The following is a 15,753-nucleotide window of genomic DNA, read 5'->3' as shown; positions in this document are numbered from 1 at the left end:
TACCTTATTAAGTTCTGAGGACTAAATGAGTTGGTAGATATTATAATAGGATAGTATCTGGCACATGATAAATGTTAGATAAAAATTAGCTCTTTTTGTTATTAATCTAAGAAGTAAAAAGTACCATCATGTTGAGCTTGGGAAGGGGTTTGAGGAGATACATTAATTGAGTACCTGCAACACATAATGTGATTTCTCATTTACTTATCTCACCTTATGAGTATTATCTTCATATTCTACATGAAGAAACGTGTTTCAAAATGCTAAATAGTTCACATGGCTATTGAGTGCTTGAGACAGTATTTAAACTGAGATCTGACTTCAGTGCTCATGTTCCCTCTATCACATTACACTGCATTTTTAGAGAAAACAATTTTCTGGACTTTTCTTGAAAATTACCTTTTGGTTAGGTTTGGGACTTGTTTTGAAACCTAAGCCTCTTTCATTAATTTAGGATACTCTAGCAGAATTCAGTGAGGACTCCCTGGAGTTTAGCCTATTGAGTTGTATTTTAAAATACTAGGATTCTAGGGCGCCTGGGTGGCTCAATTGGTTAAGTGACTACCTTCGGCTCAGGTCATGATCCTGGAGTCCCTGGATCGAGTCCCGCATCGGGCTACCTGCTCGGCAGGGAGTCTGCTTCTCCCTCTCCCTCTCTCCGTTTGTGTTCCCTCTCTCGCTGTGTCTTTCTCTGTCAAATAAATAAATAAAATCTTTAAAAAAAAAAAATACTAGGATTCTACTTAGTAGAAAAAAGCAAACTAATGCAGGGGAAAAAAAATAGAAGAAAGGAATGAAAGTAACTATAACTATAGTTTTCTGGTACTATAATCAAACAAGACTTGGTTATAAATAATAGAAACCCAAGTCAGATTAAAGTTGAAGCATTAGGTTTATATCTTCCTTGTAGATAGCATTCTCAGAGAAGGGCTGTTCCTTTCTGTCTCACCATCCCTGAGCATCCCCCAGAATGGCTCTGGTTAGCCTGACTTAGCCACATGCTGTATCCTGGAGTGGGCTGGAAGAAAAGGGGATAGTCTTGACTGACCTATATGGGTCATATATTTATTCCTGTGGTGGATAATGTTAGGCCACATGGTTGATAGCCCATCAGAATCACATGGAGGAGGAAGGAGCATTTTTTAAAGAATAAGATACAGGCGCCTGGGTGGCTCAGTTGGTTGAGCGTCTGCCTTCGGCTCAGGTCATGATCCCGGGGTCCCGGGATCGAGTCCCGCATCGGGCTCCCTGCTCGGCGGGGAGTCTGCTTCTCCCTCTGCCCCTCACCCTGGTCATGTTCTCTCTCACTCTCTGTCTCTCAAATAAATAAGTTTTAAAAAAAATAAGGAATAAGATACAAAACAGACAAAAAAGAAGCATATGATCCAAGCACTAATAAATTTTGTCTTGCCCTAATTACATTTTATCTTAGCCAAAATTCACAAAAGTGAGGGGCGCCTGGGTGGCTCAATCAGTTAAACATCTGCGTTAGGCTTAGGTCATGATCCCAGAGTCCTGGGATCACGCCCAGTGTCAGGCTGCCTACTCAGTGGAGAGCCTGCTTTTCCTCTGCCACTCTCCTTGCTTGTGCTCTCTTTCTCTCTCTAATAAATAAATAAAATCTTTAAAAAAACATTCACAAAAGTGAAATGGTTTATTACAGATTGTAAAAAGAGATTGTGTCTAAGCTGAAAAAAATAACCCATGATTCAACTCCCCTCATAGAGAAATCAGCAGTGAGATTGATAGTCCTTTGGCTATCAGTGTTCCTGACAATAGATGTAGCGTCTCTGAGTTCTGGTTAAGTGCCAATAGCTAGTGGGAAATTCTATTTCAGAAAACATGCTATGTGTATGAATATTATTTGAAATTATGAAATCCATAAACTACATTTTTCTAAAAGATTTAGTCAGTGTTGGGAGGCAGGGTACAGGTAAAAGAAGACAGAAGTCAGTTACTTTGAAGGAAAAGAGGAAGGATGTAATAATCAGAGCACCAGCTCTGAAAAAGAAAGAAGGCCATCTCACCTTTATTTCTTTTGACTTTTACGTCCTCCCCTTTTTTTCCCTAGCTTTATTGAGATATAATTGACACATAACTGTATGTAAGTTTAAGGTGTACAGTGTGTTTATTTATACTTTTATAAACTGTAAAATGATTACCATCATAGTATTAGGTACCATCTGCATCCTATCACATAGTTATTAATTTTTTGTGTGTGGTGAGGATTTTTTCTTTTTTTAAAGATTTATTTATTTATTTGCGAGAGAGAGAGAGCGCGAGAGTGTGCGCGCGCACACGTGTGCCCGCGAGTGGGGGTGGGGGGAGAGAATCTCAAGCAGACCTGTGCCCCCCACCGCCCCGTTCCGCTGAGCACAGAGCCCAGCGCAGGCTCGATCTCATGACCCTGAGATCACGACCCAAGCCGAAATCAAGAGTCAGATGCCCAACTGACTTAGGTGACCAGTGACCAGCTACTCAGGTGCCCCTGTGATGAGAACTTTTAAGGTCCATTTTCTTTGCAATATTCAAGTATATAATACAGTATATATACCGTATATAACTATAACCACCATGCTGTACATTAGATCCCCAAGCTTATTTAATCTTATAACTGGAAGTTTGTACCCATTGACCAGTATCTTACCATGTTCCCCACCTCTTAACCTCTGGCAACCACCATTCTGCTCTCTGTTTCTCTGAGTTTGTCTTTTTTAAATTCCACATATAAGTGAGATCATACAGTGTTTGTCTTTCTCTGACTTAACTTCACTTAGCATAGTGCCTTCAAGGTCCATCCAAGTTATTACAAATGACAGGATTTCCTTCTTTCTCATAGCTGAATAATAATCTCTTGTGTATATAAACCACATCTTTTTTATCCATTCATTCATTGACAGACACTTAAGGTTATTTCCATATTTTGGCTGTTGTAATGCTATAATGAACATTGCAGATAACTACAAGATCCTGATTTTCAGTTTCTTTGAGTATCTACCCAGAAGTGGAATTGCTGGATCATATGGTAGTCCTATTTTTCATTTATTGAGGAACCTCCATACTGTTGTCCATAGGGGCTGTACCAGCTTACATTCCCACCAGAAGTTCATTAGGGTTCCCTTTCTCCACACCTTCACCAACACTTAACTCTTCTCTTTTTGATGATAGCCATTATAACTGGTGTGAAGGGATAGCCTGTGGTTTTGATTTGCATTTCCCTAATGACTAGTAATGTTGAGCACCTTTTCATCTACCTATTGGACATTTGCATGTCTTTTTTGGAAAACTGTGTCTTCAGTTCTGCCCATTTTTAAATCAGGTTGTTAGTTTTTTTGCTGTTGTATGAGTTCTTTACATATTTGGAAATTAACCCTTTGTCGGACACATGATTTGCATTTTCTCCCATTCTGTAGGGAGAAATATTGCCTTTTCGTTTTATTGATTTACTGTGCAGAAGCTTTTTACTTTGATGTAGTCCCACTTCTATAGATTTTACTTTTGTTGTTTGTGCTTTTGCTGTCATATCTAGGAAATCACTGCTGAGAGGATCAGTGTCAAGGAGCTTTTCCCCTGTTTTCTTGTAGTTTTGTGGTTTCAGGCCTTACACTTAAATCTAATCCATCTCAAGTTCGTTTTTGTGAGCGGTGTAAGATAGAGGTCCAATTTCATTCTTCCGCATGTGGTTATCCAGTTTTCCCAACACCATATATAGAAGAGACCATCCTTTCCCCATCAAGTATGCTTGGCTCTCTTCTCAAACTGGGATTTATTTCTGGGTGTTCCATTGGTCTATGTGTCTGTTTTTATGCCAGTGCCATATACTATGTTGATTACTATAGCTTTGTGATATAGTTTGAAATTGGGAAATATGATGCCTCTGGCTTTGTTGTTCTTTCTCAGTATTGCCTTAGCTATTCAGGGTCTTTCGTGGCTCCATGCAAATTTTAAGATTTTTTTCTATTTCTGTGAAAATGCCATTGGAATTTTGATAGAAATTGCATTGAATCTATAGATGGTTTTGGGTAATATGGACATTTCAATAATATTAATTCTTCCGATTCACAAATATGGATATCTTTCCATTTGTTTGTATCTTCTTCAATTTCTTTTATCGAGGTCTTGTAGTTTTCAGTGTGTTGATCTTTCACTTCCTTGATTACATTTATGCCTAAGTATTTTATTTTTTTGATGCTAGTGTGAATGGGATTGTTTACTTTTTCAGATGTTTTGTTGTTAATGTATAGAAACAACTGCTTTCTATGTGTTAATTTTTGTATCCTGCAATTTTACTGAGTTATTGTTTAGTTCTGGTGGCATTTCAGTGGAGTCTAATCTAGGATTTTCTACATGTAAAATCATATCATCAAACAAAGATAGTTTTATTCCTTTATTATTTGGATGCCTTTTATTTCTTTCTCTTACATGATTACTCTGGCTAGGACTTCTAGTACTTTGTTGAATAGGAGTGGTGAGAGTGGGCATCCTTGTGTTCCAAATCTGAGAGGAAAACTTTTCAAACTTTCACCTTTGCGAATGATGTTGACTATGGGTTTGTTGTATATGGTCTTTCTTGTACTGAGGTATGTTACTTCTATAACCTAGTCTGTTGAGTGTTTTTATCATGAAAGGGTATTACACTTTGTCAAATGCTTTTTCTACATCTGTTGAGATCACATGAATTTTATCTTTCATTCTGTTCATGTGGTGTATTACATTTATTGATTTGTGTATATTGAAACATCCTTGTTATTCCAGGGATAAATCCCACTTTGTTGTGGTGAATGATTGTTTTAATGTGCTGTTGAACTGGGTTTTCTAGTATTTTGTTGAGAATTTTTGCATCTATGTTCATCAGGGATATTGGTCTGTAATTTTCTTTTCTTGTCATATCCTTATCTGGCTGTGTATCAGGGTAATGCTGGCCTTGTAAAATAAGTTTGGGAGTATTCCCTCCTGTTTAATATTTTGGAAGAGATTGAGAAGGATTGCTGTTAATTCTTCTTTAAATGTTTGGTGGAATTCACCAGTGAAGCCATCTGGTCCTGGACTTTTCTGTTTGGGGATAGTTTTGATTACTGATTCACTCTCCTCACTCAGTATTGGTCTATTCAGATTTTCTCTGTCTTCATGATTCAGTCTTGGTATGTTAAATGTTTTTAGGACTCTGTTCATTCTTCTAGGTTATCCAGCTTGTTGGTGTATAATTATACGTAGTAGCTTCTCGTGATCCTTTGTATTTCTGTGGTACCAGTTGTAACGTCTCTTCTTTCATTTCTGATTTTGCTTATTTGGGTCTTCTGAATTAGTATAGTAAAGGCTTGTCAATTTTGTTTATCTTTTCAAAAAGCCAGACTTTAGTTTTCATTGACCTTTTTTATTGGTTTTCTGGTTGGGTTCTCTTATTTAAACTTTGAGAACAGGAAAGTTCATTTGTCAAAGGAGTGGAGTACCTTCTGCAAATGAAAAGGATAAATGGGATTACTCCGTTTCAACAGTTTCTATAATAGGGTCTATCCTTTAATTTTCAAAAGCCTTGGCTCTTTAAAGTGGGAGTAAGGAAAGAGCCAAGAAAAAATGACCTTTTGTGACTGACTCCCACTATTGGTGTCATGGGAAAAGCCAAGATCATTGTTTTTCAAACTTGGGACCACACCTGCAAAAGAAAATACATGTTACATTAGGATTCAATAAACACATGTAGACACAACTAAAAGCTGTAAGGACCAATACTTTGATTATGCCACTGTGCGCTTTAATGCATTTTATTCTGCTTCATTCTATTCACAGTCCATTGCAGGACTGTTTGGTTTGGTTTTGTATTGTTTTTTAATGCTGATCCTGACCCACCAAGGGGTCATAAGGCTGGTTTGTGAATGGTTGCGGGAGAAGGGAGCAGCAGAGGGGGTCCAGTCAGAGCCAGTGCTCAATGCTCCCCTACCCGCTGCAGCCTTCATGCCTCCACCCTGCGCTTGTGTTCATTCTTGGTTTCCCCAGAAATGGTAGCAGCTTTCCATGTGACCACATCTTTGTTCTGCACACACTGCCACTTTGTTCACTGGCCCTGCCATGCAAGCTTCACATCTTTGCTCTGGGCGCTGATTGGGTGATAGCTCAATGGCCTTCACATATCCCAAAGAAACCCCCTCCCCCTTCGGGCAAAGGGGAGAAGAGGACTGAAATCAAAGTTTATAGGGAGGGTTTGGCCACCCGGGACAAGAACCCTGGGCATTGGTGACAGCGCCCTGTGGCTAGAGGAGATAGACAGGAGTGTGCTAAGACCAAGGAGTCAGGTTCAGAATTAAGAGTCTCGCTCACTTCCTTTTCCCCGGCCTCTTGCTGCCTACAGGTAAATTCTACTGCAAACCACACTACTGTTATCGACTCTCCGGCTCTGCACAGAGGAAGAGACCAGCAGTGGCTCCTCTCTCTGGAAAGGTAATGATGATCCATCTGTAAGTGGGGGAGAAGCAGCAGGTGCATTTTAGTGTGGTGACAGGTGAGGTGCGGTTGGCCAGGCCTGCTAAATGGCCACTAAATTGCCTTTCTTGTGAATGGGAAGGGCCTGAGAGACAGTCACAGTCCATTTGGGGAGGAAACCAACTTTTCGAGTATAATCTTGATATTGCATTTCACTAAGGTAATGTTCTATCCACCACCTGAGTCAGATTTGAGAGATTATGTTAGACCCTTCTGTTTATATAAAAGAAGACTTTAGTCATTGTAAATAAGCATCTTTCTGAGAAAAGGACACCCTGCAAAGGAACATGGCTATAAATAATCTGCTCTGCTTGTCAATTCCTTTAACTTTCTTTATTCTGTGAATTACTTATCTAAGTACCTTTTTTCCTTCTTACTTTTTTTTTTTAATGAGAGTAGCTCCTCCACTTGTCTTTGTGAAGGTGAACCGGGTATTCCCTTCACTACAGGATGTTACCTTGTCAGCTTGCAAGCTTACTAACCCGTCCTGGAGAGGCTTTTGTTGACTGCAGAGGGACTTGCAGGGAAAGGAAACTTATTCCAAGGTGGACCTAGATTTTGACTCCTGGCAATTTCCCCATGAAGTCTGTCCTGGATTTTTAAAGAAAGACTGACTGTGTGAAAAATACAGTCTGGATTGACTGGCGAGAGCAGCGAACTAGCCAGGCAGGGGCCATTGCCTTCTGAGATTTTAGTGCTTCAGTCAGTCACTCTTCTTCTTCTTGTGGACTTTCCTAGGAGGCCAGAGAAGCCCTGCAGGATGGCCCGACTGTGGACGCAAATGGACGGGCCAGTGCCATGGCCAGCCCTGCTGAGAGAACCCCAGGTAGCCTCACTTCCTTGTTTGGCTGGGTGGTGCGTCACTCTCTCGGCCTCTGTGACAAGGCCAAGGGGATGAGCCAGCACCTCCAAAGCAACATTTCTTCGATTGGGCATCAAGTGGCCCAAAACCCTTTGGACTCCTTTTTCATGTGCCAGCTGCTTGCGTTCGGAGTCCCCTTTCTCTATGGCCTGTCGGAGGTGCTGGTACAAATCCGAGGGGAGTTGCGCTGGCAGACCGTGAGCCAGTAGGGGCGCCATCTGGTGAGCTTCAGTAATGTCCATTCCCAATCTCAAAGTATTGTTGCTGGGGCCCGGGAGCCTGCCCGCACCCATAAGACATACTGGGGTGGTCGGTCCAGGCCCCATCCATGTAGACAGGAATTCAGAACAGGCTGCTTGCCAGAGTCCCAGGGCCTCCTTGTTTTGGACTCCTTGGACAACATGGAATTGTAATAAGGCCCCATGATCTGGATTTGTGTTCACCTACACTTGAAATTCTTGCATCCCACTCCCTATTTAGGTATCTACATAAGCTAACACTGCACTTCCGTTTGACGTGTAACCACTATAGGTCATGCCCTGTCCTAATCACTTTGGGGCATTTGAACTTCTAATGAGGACCAAACCCTAATTTGTTTCATTTCCACTAATCATTTCCTTGTATCAGGAAGTGAATGACACTATCCCTACCTCTGAAAACACATTTATTCTGGTGTTTAACTCATGGGCTCATGGACATTAGATTTGTTGTGAAGAATTGTAGTTTTTTTTCCTTAAAATTGCCTCTCTCTGCTCCGTGTCAAGCCAGCCTGTAAGATATGTCCCCAGTTCCACAAACTGCTGGGTGGTCCCAATACCCCCAGGGCAGCTACAGACTATATTACAACCCAGGGTCATTGTGTAGGTGAGAGAGGAAGTCAACAGGCCATGTTTCTGCTTCTCACACTTTTTCTGTCTTTCACAGCAGATAGATCTCAAGCAACCATTTAGAAACTCATGAAAATTACCATATAAAAACTAGAGGTTATCAGCTAATGCTAGAAACTGTGGAGGAGTTGGTAGTGAAATTTCCATAATGGGAAAAGAGAAGAATTATCCACTCTACTTTCAAATGAGAGGTTTTCAGAGTTGCTTCTTTCCCTGTGCTTAAGAATTAGAGAAAGGGAGAATGTGCCCCAAGAGGGCAGCGATTTGGAGGCTAAGGCCCAGCAAACCCCAGCTGAGCTAGGTGAATTCAGCTTCTGCTCCTATGTGTGCCCACATTAAAATCCAGGGAAGCTTTTTAAGTGCCCTGTGAATTGAACCAACATTTTATAGCAATGTTTATGCCACGAATGACTTTGAAACCTATAGCTTCGAAACCCTTTATAATCTGTCTTTCCCATGAAATGCTGGCAGCCTTTTGCAGTTGACACTCTCAGAGCACAAGGGGAATGTGCTGGTAGCGAAAAATCACCAAAGGGATCTAGACAGAGACTTAGGCTCTGGGGTCTAGAATGTTCATTTGACCAGGTGAGAGCACACCCTCATCAGTCTGGGTCTTGTTCCAGCAGAGATGGATTTCCCAAGGAACTTGGCCACTCAGTAAAACAACTCAGAGAAATGAAACTTTCTTTTTCAGTATCAAGTACAGAACATTCTTTTTAAAAATTTAAACACAATGAAGTTCAGGTCGTTTCTGAGCAAGCCAAGTTTTGTTCACTTTCCCCTGTGGCTCAGTTTGCCGTTCTTACTGTCTAGTTTGAAGGCATAATGGATTTAAAGTATCCGTAGAGAAGGAGAGGAATATTCTACAAAGCAAGGATAGAAGATAAGCGTTTGATAATGTAGTTAAAGACTCAACCAAGAAAGAATCAAATCCCTGAGGACGTCTCAGCGCCTATGGTTCATGATTCTGAAGGTGACTTGCCTATTCTAGCACAAGGGATTCAAGATGTGCATCCCAGTGGGATCCCTGTTGAATCCCTAACATTAATGAGGCAGGCACTGTCCCCCCACTTTAATGCAGCTTAGGGCTAATGGGTTCAATTAGTATCTGCTTCTGGGGACTTGGGCTTTTGGAAATGACAGCCCTGAGTCTGAACATGCGCCAAAGCCCCAGCACTTCCCCTACGAGGTGTCTAATTCTTCCTAGCCTCTACAGAAAAGGAACAGAATCATGGGTGGTATTTTATAGTTGGCATGAAGTAGATTTCTTTTTTTCTTTTGATAGAGATGTCTTTCTTTAAATCTTAAACTAAAGCTTTGATTAGTTAACTGGAATTTCCTTTTGAAAAGCTTCAGAAAACTCAGGTATTTCAGGGTCCCAGAAACGTGTCCTCGATAACAGTCATTAACCCAGATCCATGGTACATCTCCTCTCCTGCACTCTAGACAAGAAAAAGCTGTAAATGAATGAACTTGGTTTCACTGTGTATAAATAAGCCATCCTCCTAGACCCATATCCCCCAGAAGGCAGAGCTGGAAAAACTATGGCTGTAGCTGGCACTTAACCCTGCTGTGTGTTTGCTCTGGGCCACCTCTGTGTTTGTGGCAGTGCCCTCTTTTCCCTTATGTGCTTTCCCCCTTATGCCAAAATTACTGCTGTTGCCAAAAAAACCAAACAACTCACAAGTTGAAAGAACCTACTCCAGGCCTGCTTTGCAGTGTTGTCTCTCTCTGGTGACCTAATCTGTAACTGCTGCTAATTTAGTGTTTGGAGGCAGACACTGTTTACAGTACTGTTGTTTATCATGTGCTTTTAATATAGAAACCCTCTTTTCTGTTCCCAAAATCTGTAAATGCTGTTTCCAAGCTTCGTATACTTACTGCTGTAGATTAGTGGACCTGGCACAGATTTTCTACCCTGGCCTCCTAGTACCTGCCCTGACTTTAAGAAAAGTTGGGACAACAGGTAGAGAAAGAAAAACCCCAAATGAGATATTTTGTCCTTGGACATAAGACCCTCAATTGCAGGTTTTTTGGATCCTTTCTTTGTTTAGAAGAATCCCCTTTACATTTCATATAGAGGATAATAAAAAATGAAACATAAAGGTTATGGGGAATCATAAGGGAAGAGAAGAAAAAGCTTTTCTTGTAATACTGGCAACAGAGATGGGATGGAAAAGACAGTCTTAACTTTAAAAGCCACATAGCAGTTAACAAGAGGCAAATGCCTGCTCCCTATCCCTAGACAACCCTTGCATGATCACCATTAGGTTCTATAGTTTGGGTGCTAAATGGGCCAGAATAGCCATGCGATACAAGGAATTCCGTGCAATCCTGGGGTTCCTGCCTGTCAGGACAAAGTTAGGAAATCTCACTGCTTCCCAAGCCCTCTTCCCTTATAGGCATTTCTGGAAAACCTCTTAGTAGAGCAAAGAGAATTGTGCAGTCCAGCTTAACTCCCCAGCCCTCCCCCAAGAGTCGTAGTTTAAAAAAAAAGGATTTGATGGTGATGTGTAAATATTTATACATATACACATGTATATTTATATAGGTGTGTAATTTCATATATACAAGTAGATATTTATCTATCGTGTCCTAAATAATTATAACCATAATAATGAAGCTGTTTCTGAAGCTTCTTGTTCCTTGGTTCTGGAAACCAAGGGAGCTTTTCCAGTGGGGAACCATGTCACTGGGCTGGCTTAGAGTTCTGGTCAGGGTTTGGAGGGAACAGAGCAAGCCAGCACAGGTGTGGACGTGGAGACTTTGGGGGCGGGGGCTGGGTATCTCAGAAAATGAGCAGTACACGGCCCCAACCTCAGAAAGTACATTGATTCATGAGCAGACTAGGAAAGCAGGGGTTCTGTTGCTCACGGACTACCACAGAGAAGCAGACCCCCCACCCCCACCCCCCTTCCCTCTGTTTTGCTTCCAGGTGTGTGTATCACTGGGTTAGGTACTACAGCTTCCTTCTGTCTCTTGGTGTTTGGTGTGTCTCTGTAGGGCAGTGGACCGTTCTTTGTCCCCCTTAAATGGGCCTCAGCATGGCCTTGAAGGCCTGACCAGCGGATTAAGGGGTTCCCTTTTTCCTGGGCCATTCAGCTTGGGGTGGAGGTCAGGGTAGAGGTTGGGGGGCGTGGCAGCCAGCCAGGTTCCCACGGCCATGGTACAAAGACACCATAGCAAGGGAGGACGCGCTGTGCCAAGGAACGCATCACCTGTCCGCTTCTGGCCTTCCCTAAAGCCTTTACTTTTGCCCTTGTTTTTAATCTGTGCTGTGAGTTTTTGGTGTGTTTCTTTGTGAGTTTTTTAATTTAATTGTGTAACTTTGTTTTTGCCGTTACTGTGAAACTAAGGTGTTATGCTTTTAATTTTTTTTAACAAATGTTACCGTTCTTATTTAAGAGAATAAATTCCAAACAATCTTCAGGTTTCTGAGTTTTTCTTTTCCTTCCCTTTTTCCTGTTTGGAGGGTGGGAAAGGGGTTAGCATAGGCAGGTCTCAAGAGTGGGCCTGAAAGCCATTGTGCCTGAGGACTGTCACTTCTGAGGTGGGGTCAGGAGAGAGTGTGGATATATTAAAATGGGTAAATGGGGTGTTTATACCTAAGATACAGATTGTCGTTAACAGAAAGGCCTCTGTTCACGGGGGTTGGCGTGGTGGAAGACATTTTGTTCTGCAGCAGCTACAGGTAGAAAAGAGTGAAAAGGTGCCCCCTGTGCCCCACATCCAGTCAGCCAGTATGAGGGACTTGCGGGCTAGAGCAGATGAAGGGATAGAAATTCCCCAGAACCCATGTCTGCCATGGGGAAACGGAGCCAGATGCTTGCCTTTCCTGTTCCTGACTCTGGCAGGCTGCTCTGGGGACCTGGGAACAGTTATGTTTCTCTGTTTTGAGGCTTTTGCCTGGGCACAGTGACCTTGCTCCTGGTGACATTGAAGATTCTTGTTCTTTTCCCAGCTGATGTCTCTCTCATGCTATCTTTGCTATGACCTGGACGCTGAGCTAGGCTGTCCAGTTCTCCTTGGCTACTCACCCTCAAGCCAGGAGAGATGAGCCTATTGCCTTCTCACACACACTGCTGTGACCTTAGTGGTGGCCTCTTCTACCATGTCGGCACGCTGACCACAGTGGCACAGCCCAGCTTTGGTGTCAAATTGGGCCAAAAGGGGGCACCTGGTGGGGGAGCACTCAGCACCAGCTCTGCTCCCACTAGCTCTAGGAAATTGAGTGTCTGTTGTTAAAAAGGCCTGCCTGGCCTTCTCTACTCAGAAGCAGCCCACTTAGGACTCAGAGTTCTCAGCTTACCCACAGAATAGAGAAGCAGAGTGCTGGGTTCTCTTGGCATTCTAGATTATCAGACCCCCCTGTCAGGGAGGGTCTGCATCCTTGCATAGCTTACTGCTCTGTCAGAACACTGTTGGTACCATTTTAATCCTCAGAGCATTGCTGGTTCAGAATTTATCGCAACAGAGAGTTTGAGTCCTCATTCCCACTCCCTCCCCCAAGTCTGTATCTGTTGCTCCCCTTTCTCTGAAATAAGTCCGTCAGTTTCCTGGTGCCTGCAAAAGGCTGGGAGAAAAAGAACGGATGTGGGGGATGCAGTAAGCAACAGTGAATCAATTGACTAAGAATTGATAAGGATAGATATATGTATATAATTTTCAGATTGTAGACTTTTGCTTCTGCTGTCTTTCCCATGCCCCTGTAATAAAGGGGAGGAGAGCCAAGATTGTTTAGAACAGTATACTGAAGCATCTAACAGGAAGGCGCTGACAACAGACGTGATTCTGTGCCACCCATTGTGAAGACCCTGGACAATGCCCTTTGGGTCTCAGTTTCTTTCCAAAACTTCTTGAAATCCATTCTCTCTCTCTTTTTTTCTCATAAATTCCCTGGAGATGTCCCTAATTGAGATACTCTCTAGGAGAATCCTGTGGTTAGATGTGGAAGCAATACAGGCAATGAAAATGGGCCACTCTCTATTTTCATACTGAAAAAAAAGGTCAAGATAATGCCATGTAGGACCCAGGTCCTACAGGTGTCCCCCTTGAGGAACAAATAGAAGAAAAATGCCCATGTAGGGCTGTCTTAAATGTAACAGCTAGGCAGAGATTTCAGGAAGAATCCTCCCCGAATACCAGTCCCTTTCACAAACCTTCAAAACCTTATCAAGACTCCAAACCAGTCCTTACCTTGGAACTCAGATCCAGCCAAGCACCCAGCAAGTGCCAACAAGTAGATTAGTCATAACGAAATGAGGGGGAGGGACGTCAAATTGGCGCTCCCTGTCTAGGTTAAGCCATGGGGTTGCTGTGTTGCTCTTCTGCTTCTCTCTCTCTCTCTCTCTCTCTCTCTCTCTCTCTCGTCACTGCCCACAATTCTCAGCTGTGTGTGTTGGCCGTGGATGCCTCTTTCTTCACAATTGCTCATTGTCTCTTCAACATGTACATTCTGGAGGGGGTAGGCTTTTGCGCAGAAACACCTTCTATACACCGGAGAAGACAGGCGGGGCTCCAGCATATGTGACTCTCCTTCAATTACTTCCAGGTTTCACCAGCCACATGAGCACCATTTCCTTTTTTTACTTCCTCTGGGTCAACTCCCACATAGCTTTGCATAGTTTAGGAACATTTTGAATATTTCTGAGGCAGTTTTATAGGCCCTCAAGAAGGACAATGGGCAAAAGGTTGAGTCACTGCCAACACCCAAACCCTAACTCAAGCTAACTAAACTCGACCTTGCCTTTGATGTTGTTCTTTTCCTCCCAACCTGTATGCACAAGTATACTTAGAGGGCTCCCAAAATGTGAAAAAAGCTCCCAGCCCTCACAGAGGCCCCTCATTGGCACGAAAGGGGGAGTTTGGGGAATACACTTCAACAGAAAGGGATTCCAGGGCCCCCGCTCTGCCTGGCTACAGAACAGAGTCTCTTGGGGCCATGCTAGGAGAATTACTAGAAAAATTCTTACAATTGAGTCCCTTTCTATTGGCTTCTTATGTTTCCTTCACCTCTGTTCTTGCTTATTTACCCAGCTTGTTGCGATTGTGTATTAATCATACGGAACTGTTCCAAGTATGCCTATTAAGTAATTGAATTCTGTACTTTTGTAAAATATCAGGATTATTTCCATTTTATCACTGTTATTTCGTAGTGTAGCCTTATTTCATTTAGGTCCTTGCCTGGGATTTTAGGTCTTCCATAATTATTTCATAGTAAGTCACCCTGTTACCAGAAGAACTTTACACCCAGGGCCACCTGCTTCTCTTAAGGTTCAAAAGCTGCCTTCCCTGTACCCTGTGTCCTAGTGTTCCTGGGCCTCTACCAGAGCCACCTCCCTGGAAAAGGTGAACCCAGTTAAAAAGGTAAGGACCCCAAGCTCAGTTACTAAAGACCACCACTACCAGGCAAGGACCTAGAGGCACCAGAAGAGCTCAGGACCTCAGTGAGTTTTGGTGTCCTCAACAAACAGGACAAAACCAGAGCTGTTTCACTGGCAAGACCTAAATAAATATGTTTTCCTTCCATTCTCATGTTCTTTCAAAGTTAATAAAGCCAGGAATACTATGAAAATACATTCCAGGGAGGGTAATCCTCTTGACATTTAGTAGCTGCTCAGAGATCAAACCTGACACTAAACAGTGTGATTAGATAGACTCTATTTGGAGCCTTAGGGAGAAGAGTTTGTCTCCAAAAGCTAAACCACAGTGGGTTTCTTAGACTGAGCTCAACCCCTTAACCAAAGAATAGCTAATACTGATTATAATAGGATTAAAACAGCTTATTTATTCTTGTTTCCCTGTTTTCTAGAACTAAGTTAGGATCTAGAAGGATCAGGCTAGAGAGAGACCAGCTATAAAATCCCTCCCACCAATAAGAGACATATTTGAGTTAGTAGGTTCTTTTATTTTATTTAATTTTTTTTAAAGATTTTATTTATTTATGTGACAGAGAGACAGCGAGAGAGGGAACAAAGAGAGAGGGAACACAAACGGGAAGTGGGAGAGGGAGAAGCAGGCTTCCCGCTGAGCAGGGAGCCCGATGTAGGGCTTGATCCCAGGACCCCGGGATCATGACCTGAGCCAAAGGCAGATGCTTAACGACTGAGCCACCCAGGCACCCCAGAGTTAGTAGGTTCTTTTAAAAGTAAATATTCTCGGGGTGACTGGGTGGCTCAGTCAGTTAAGCGTCTGACTCTTGGTTTTAGCTCAGGTCAGGTCATGATCTCATGGTCGTGAGATCGAGCCCTGTGTTGGGCTCTGTACTTAGCGTGGAGTCTGCTTGAGATGCTCTCTCCCTCTCCCCCTGCCCCCCCCCCACCCCGGCTCATGCTCGCGCTTTCACTCTCTCTCAAATAAATAAATCTTAAAAAGAAAGTATATACTCTCTCCTAGAGTTTAGTCTAATGTGAATTACTCTAAACCAGCTATTTGCCTGTCTTTTAGCTGGTTCACCTTTCTTGGGGAATTAGCTTTGGTAGAAAAGCCTAGTAACATTAGGACACAGGGTGCAGGAAGGGTGGCTCC

At 42.7% G+C, this 15,753-nt stretch overlaps 1 protein-coding gene across 1 annotated transcript in view; it reads left to right on the top strand.

Annotated features, from left to right (window-relative positions):
• Positions 1 to 15,753, top strand: part of MICAL3 (microtubule associated monooxygenase, calponin and LIM domain containing 3) — a 278,800-nt gene that overhangs the window by 195,323 nt on the left and 67,724 nt on the right. The window contains exons 25-26 of the mRNA XM_035028591.1: positions 6,347 to 6,435; positions 7,216 to 7,303. Coding sequence (XP_034884482.1) covers positions 6,347 to 6,435; positions 7,216 to 7,303 — 177 coding nt within the window. The remainder of the gene's footprint in view (positions 1 to 6,346; positions 6,436 to 7,215; positions 7,304 to 15,753) is intronic.

The sequence above is a fragment of the Mirounga leonina genome, unplaced genomic scaffold, assembly GCF_011800145.1.
Source record: "Mirounga leonina isolate KUSES-001 unplaced genomic scaffold, KU_Mleo_1.0 Mir_201, whole genome shotgun sequence".
NCBI classification, from domain to species: domain Eukaryota; kingdom Metazoa; phylum Chordata; class Mammalia; order Carnivora; family Phocidae; genus Mirounga; species Mirounga leonina.
Note: the sequence above shows the minus strand (reverse complement) of the source record. Positions and strands in the feature narration are given on the sequence as shown.